Raw genomic sequence first — 6,000 nt, 5'->3', positions numbered from 1 at the left:
AATTGGAATGCTTTTGATGTTCTTTTTTTATTGAAGATAAGTTCTTTATAGACATAATGTACATAGATACAAATGTTCAGTTCATATCATGAAAAACCACAAAATTTGTAAATTAATGCTTTTAAGTTACAATAATTCCAAGAATTCAATTTAATATACAAGAAAGCCGTTTTAGAACGATGACTCTTCGAGCAAATAGTCCATTTAAATATCCTTTTTTTTTAAAGTAAACTTTTAAATCTTGTAATGAATTTGGATGTAAATGATGTAAGATGTTTAAGAAGGTAATTTCTTTTCGTCTTAAAAATATATTTCGAAACTTTTCAAAGCAATGCAAAATTACTTTAATGTTTTTTGAACTTTTTTAAACCAATGAAAAATTTAATGACATTAAAAAAGGGTACCCAAACACTTTTAGAAAGAGATAGATAATCATAAAAATTTCAGTAAGAAAATATCGGTTTTTTCAGTAAGAGCGCTACACAAGTTTTTGTTTAAATAATACAAAAACGGTTTTGGATATCAATGGATTTCTTTATTCCTGTGAAAGTACGTTCAATGGCAATATGCATGGAGCTCGAAATAAATTGATTGTGGCATTCGCTATGTGGCTTTTGGCACCGTCCTGTTGGAACCAAATATCCTTCAAGGCCATATCATCCTATTGGGGCCAAAAATATTTGGTTATAATTGAATGGTAGCGATCCCCATTTAAAAGTAACGTGACAGTCTTAATCATCACGGAAGAAGTACGGCCCAATGACACCGGACCATAAACTACACAAAACCGTAATTTTTCGGGATGCAATGATGGCTCATAAAGAAAATTTCTATTGCTGTCTAACCAATACTACATGTTTGTTTATCGACGAAGCCATTCGGCCAAAAATGAGCATATTTACGGAAGATAATTTTTCGATGAAAATCCGAAACATTTTCAAGTTGTTACATACGACGGTTCTCGTTCTCAAGCGGCTTCAGTTATTCTCTCAATTTCATCTTGTTAGGATGTAGACCAAGATCTTTTTGCTTTATTCAATACAACAACGTCACAGAGATGCCCAACGCTTGAGAGGGAAGTGTGAGAGATAAATTTGGGCTTTTTGCAACAGAAGCCTTAGCGGTACCAACTTCTTTCTCTCACTCGCACGGAAACATTTTGTATTGTACCTGTGAATTCAAATTTTTCCACAAGACGCTCAACTGTGGATCTGCTAGGACGATTATGACTACCTTAAATTGAACGAAGCACTCTTAACGTTGAGGCCACTCAGTCCAAATTTATGTAGTATATTTTAATAGTTTCGACTCGTTTTTGGCTCACATATCTTTCCATCATAAAATGGAAAACCTTACTGAAGAGATATGTCAAAAGAGCGGCATGATATATGGCTTCGTTTGCTGTCCGGTCGCTCTACTTTTGTAGCGTCCTTGTTGAACAACCCTGTACAAGATCAAAAATGACAATTGACCGGTTCTAAACGTTAATAAACTTTTCACCAAACTCGTCTCTCTATTGACCCATTGTTACACGCGCTGGGTGGCGTGAGACAGCATCTTGTTGAAACTAAATTAAACTCTCCCATTTGGCGAAAAAATTTCATGATCATTGTAGCGCTCAACATCAACAAAATGATTCAGGCAGCTTAAAGTAATGAATTCTTCTACGAGTAGATGCACTGTTACCTATTGCAATAGGTAAACTTCGTTTAAGTATCGATTCAACAAAAAAATGAGTTTCGTCGCTGAACGCAATATTTCATATTACGATAAAAAGTGGATCTTTGGAAAAATTTTTAACAAATTCCTCATTTTGGTAGGTCGATCAGCCTTGATTCCGTATTGTACGAGTAAAAGGTTTTGTACTTTAATCAGTCCTCAAATTTGTTCACTTCATCTAGTAACAAAGGCCCAATTACTGCTGACAGCTTTGAATCGATAGTTCATAACTAACACAGATCGATTCAGCTAAGATATTTTCCTCATTTCGCAATCTATGTGTTGGGACTTTATTGTTCATCAATACAAATTGTATCGGAAATTTAGTCATAATCAACGGATTTGCTTTAATAATTAACTTTTTTAACAGAGTACGCATTTTAATACCTAATAAAATTCGAGTTATACCTTACTGAAGATTTTGGATAGTTACTAGGCTTTCTTGCTGAAAATAAAATTCTTTCAAATGAAAATTTACTGATTCCTGGACTTAGCGAAACAGGAAGAGGCTTTTAAATAATCTTCATAGTCTCCGATTTGATTCATAATCAGCTTTGAACGACATAAGCTGCTGTTGTAACCGAATTTTAAAAGCCGTAAGACCTTGTTCTTAAAAAAATATGTTGTAATATGGTTTGTAGAATTACTAAATCAAGGAATTCAAAGAACATATTTTTATCAACAATAAGGGCTCCGGCAGCATCACATAACTATTCCAACAGCTCACAGCTTCCCGAAAATCTTACTACTGTTTTGGGAATTGTGACTTCTAAATGTTTTTTTTTTTTGTAAATATCAACACTTTTAATGCATTATTAAAATAAAGTTCAATTTTTAGTAATGGCGTAGTTTTTACTTCTCAAATGTATAGGTATGACAACTGTCTAATTTAGAATTCTATTTAAAATTAGGGCTGACCACGAACCCCCAGACCCGGTCTCATCACAGTTAAAAAAAATAAGTCTTGGCCAGGTCTTGGTCTAGTATAACTGAATCTTGGATTTTAATATGCGACTCTGTTTGCCACTGTGACAAGTAATAGTTAATGTCGTTTTTTGTTTGTAATCCAATCCGGAAATTAGAAGTTCGAAGAGTCAAAACTGAGGCTGATCTCGACTCGTTTGTCAGTCCTATTCAGAATTAAGCATATAATTGAAAAAGCCCTTGTTTAGGTGTCAATTTTTTTTATTGGAATTTTTATAATTTCAATTATAATATATTTAAATCATGTTGTGGAAAAAATTAGCAACTTAATGCCAAAAGTCTTAAATTCGATCCCTGCCTGTACAATCTAAAGTTTTTTTTTTCACGGTTACTGCCGCTTGCGAGGAATTTACAAATTCTCCAAGAGTATTGTTGTCATGGAAAGTGCCTTGCAGTTCGGATTCGGCTCTCCATCTTTGACAACAGTACTCGGACACATGAATGGCTGAGTGATATAGTCAATAGGCCCTATAGTTCTCAACGGACTGTTGCGCCACCTAATTTATTTATTTTAAGCAGTTTATAAAGATACTAAAAGTTTCTTGACTTCAATACCGTAAAAGTCAAATTCCTAGCTCAGAAGAAAGCTTTTTGACATTTGACTTGGGTCTTAATCAAGCAAGCTTGTTGCCTTCTCTTAAGGCAGATGTCCATAACATTGAAATCACTATTCTTAAACAAAAGTACATTGCATCACGGCATGTTGTTTCACTTAAAGAAGCATCACCGTAAGCGTTTTTCAGAATGCATTGCAAGAAATTGTCTAACAATTAACATCAACTCCTTTGATGACCAAATCCCCAAATCGCTCAATAAGTGGTTTAGGTGTTTGTTATCTGCATGTGGCCCTTTTGTGCTCAAACCACATTTCTTTGACATTCATTCATTATGCATTTTAGATAAAAAAGTTGGTAGTCCTTGGAAAACTGGGTAACGTTTTGATTAAAGAAGAATGAATTGATGACAACGCCAACCCAATTATCCTCCCAAATTTGACAATTAGTTTCATTTTTTTACGAACCCCTTCATTTTAAAAAGAACAAGCCTCATAACATAAGATTATTCTTATATGTTTACAAACTATGACCAGTTTCCCATTCTTCAAAAGTAAGTGGTCCCTGTTTGTGTTTCTATTACTTGGATCAGTGGAAGTTTTCACAGTTGAAGGCTCAAGTCACATCAAACTCCAAAGCATAAACAAAATACTCTTTAGCGATGATATTTACTGAACTAAGTAACCCCTTAAACTTGCAAACTAGAAAAAATTAAATCTATTAACTTTGATTCGGAAATATTTTCATGTTTCAACATTAATTCTTTACTTAAACTGAGGAATTGAATTCAATTCGATGCAAATTTCTCGAAGCTCATATACCTTATAACTTATGAGCTCTGAGAAACCATTACAAGCTTTAATATTCAATAAGCATCTTTATAGAAAACACTTACAATTTACAATTTTAATAAATGCAGTAATTAACAATATTTTTGTTTATTATAAATATTTACAGGTGATACCCACATGCGTGTACCTAATGTCACGCATCGCTGTACATATGGAAATCGAAGGAACGGCCCAGTGTCCATCGCAAGTGATGCTGGCTGCTGCTCTGGGCTGTGAAGAATTAGGAATAGCTAATAAATTACTAGCGCAAAGTATATTTGGTCTTTGGATGACCAGCGCACTTTTAGAAATCCAATTGAAATCCCATCATCGACCTTATGTAGTTAGAATAGCGTGGCAAAGTCTGCTCGATAAATTCAGCCATGGCAATCCAATTGAAAAGAAATACGACGAACCAATGATAATGCTCAAACGGAACGTGTTCTTTTCAAAAAAGGATGAAGAAAAAATCAAGTAAGTCAAAAACTCCTCTCTCTCTCTTCTAACATTTGTCATATGTGGCATTGTTTTGTTTCCCTTCTTTTTTTTTTGTGCTTGAATTCAATTTTAATAGAGACCATCGGATATTGGAACTACTGTACGAGGAGGCGAAACACAATGTGCTAACAGGTCGATATATCATGGAGCCTGTGCATTCGGTCATGCTTGGCGGAATACAGGCTCGGATAGAATTGGGTCCCTACAATTCGCACACCCACACAATCAGTTATTTTAGGTAAGTCTGATGGCTGGAGCTTGAGCTGGACTTGGACTCCTTCGTCGTCCTTTCAAACTCAAACTGTCAACTTAACTCACTCTCAATTCATTTTTGTTGTTGTTTCATTTTTCCTTCACACGTGATATACCTATATTTGTACACGAAACAGAGAGAATCAATCACGATTTCTGCCACAACACGTTGCCAAAAACTCCAGTTGGTCCTGGTTGCCAGTTAGTCGTAAGAATTCGGCGGAAGTCAAACTTTTAGAACAATATAAGCGAGTGCCACAGACAGCAACGACGAGGAAACTCATGAGGAAATACTTGGAATTTTGTTGGGCGCTTCCTTTCTACGGGTAAGTTTTGTTGATGTTGACTTCTGCTTGCTCCTCACTATACTCTTCCTACCTCTTTTGCCTGTCTTCCATGATGATCCTGATTCCTCCTGAGTCCTGAGTGTTGAAAACAATTTTTTTATTTTTTCATTTAATTTTTATTTTAATCCTTTTTTCTGAACACACACCCTCCCTTCTTCGTTGGTTTTTATTTAATTATTTTTGGCAAGAAATCTCATGGAATTAATTAAAACCCAAATCCATCGGCATCGGCAAAAGGAAAGCAACGGCAAGGCAAAGCAGACAGAAATATAAGAATGTTGTACCGTTTTTAGTCGATAAGAACTTTTTGTATAGGTCTGATGGTGTATAGCGTTCGTTGATATTACTCGTATACTCACAATCCTACATATCTACCGAAAGTTTGCATTGAATTTCCGGTAGAATGGTGGTGTAACAGTTTTAAATAAATGGAAAGATGTTTTATGAAATAACGGAGTCTCGCTGAGAAGGAGGGAAAGAGAGGAGAAAGCAAATACAAATGAAAAAGTGAAAACTTAAACATTTTTCAGGGCAAAGAAGGCTTAATTGCAATTAGACTGCTTTTGCATTTATAAACCATTTTTTGAAAATTTACGAGAGTTCAAATTTCTTCCAATTCCAACCAACCGTTCACCCATCAGCTTTCCGCACAATACCGCACCGTATACCGCACAAAAACTTATACCTACACCTATACATAGCGATAGCATGTACGGTTCGTGTATGTTTAATAGTTATGGTTATACACTATATAAACAGTTAACTTAAAACATTGCTGCACATGGCCGCATTGAAAAATTGTTTTATCATCAAGGA

The 6,000-nt window shown here is 35.0% G+C and overlaps 1 protein-coding gene across 1 annotated transcript in view; it reads left to right on the top strand.

The window, feature by feature from the left end:
* The first annotated feature begins 4,220 nt into the window (after window positions 1–4,220).
* LOC129941017 (FERM domain-containing protein 8) overlaps window positions 4,221–6,000 on the top strand; it is a 57,965-nt gene continuing 56,185 nt past the window's right edge. The window contains exons 1-3 of the mRNA XM_056049556.1: window positions 4,221–4,561; window positions 4,662–4,823; window positions 4,975–5,163. Of these exons, the coding sequence (XP_055905531.1) occupies window positions 4,239–4,561; window positions 4,662–4,823; window positions 4,975–5,163 (674 nt within the window). The 5' untranslated portion in view covers window positions 4,221–4,238. The remainder of the gene's footprint in view (window positions 4,562–4,661; window positions 4,824–4,974; window positions 5,164–6,000) is intronic.

This window comes from Eupeodes corollae, chromosome 1 (genome assembly GCF_945859685.1).
Source record: "Eupeodes corollae chromosome 1, idEupCoro1.1, whole genome shotgun sequence".
NCBI lineage: Eukaryota > Metazoa > Arthropoda > Insecta > Diptera > Syrphidae > Eupeodes > Eupeodes corollae.
Note: the sequence above shows the minus strand (reverse complement) of the source record. Positions and strands in the feature narration are given on the sequence as shown.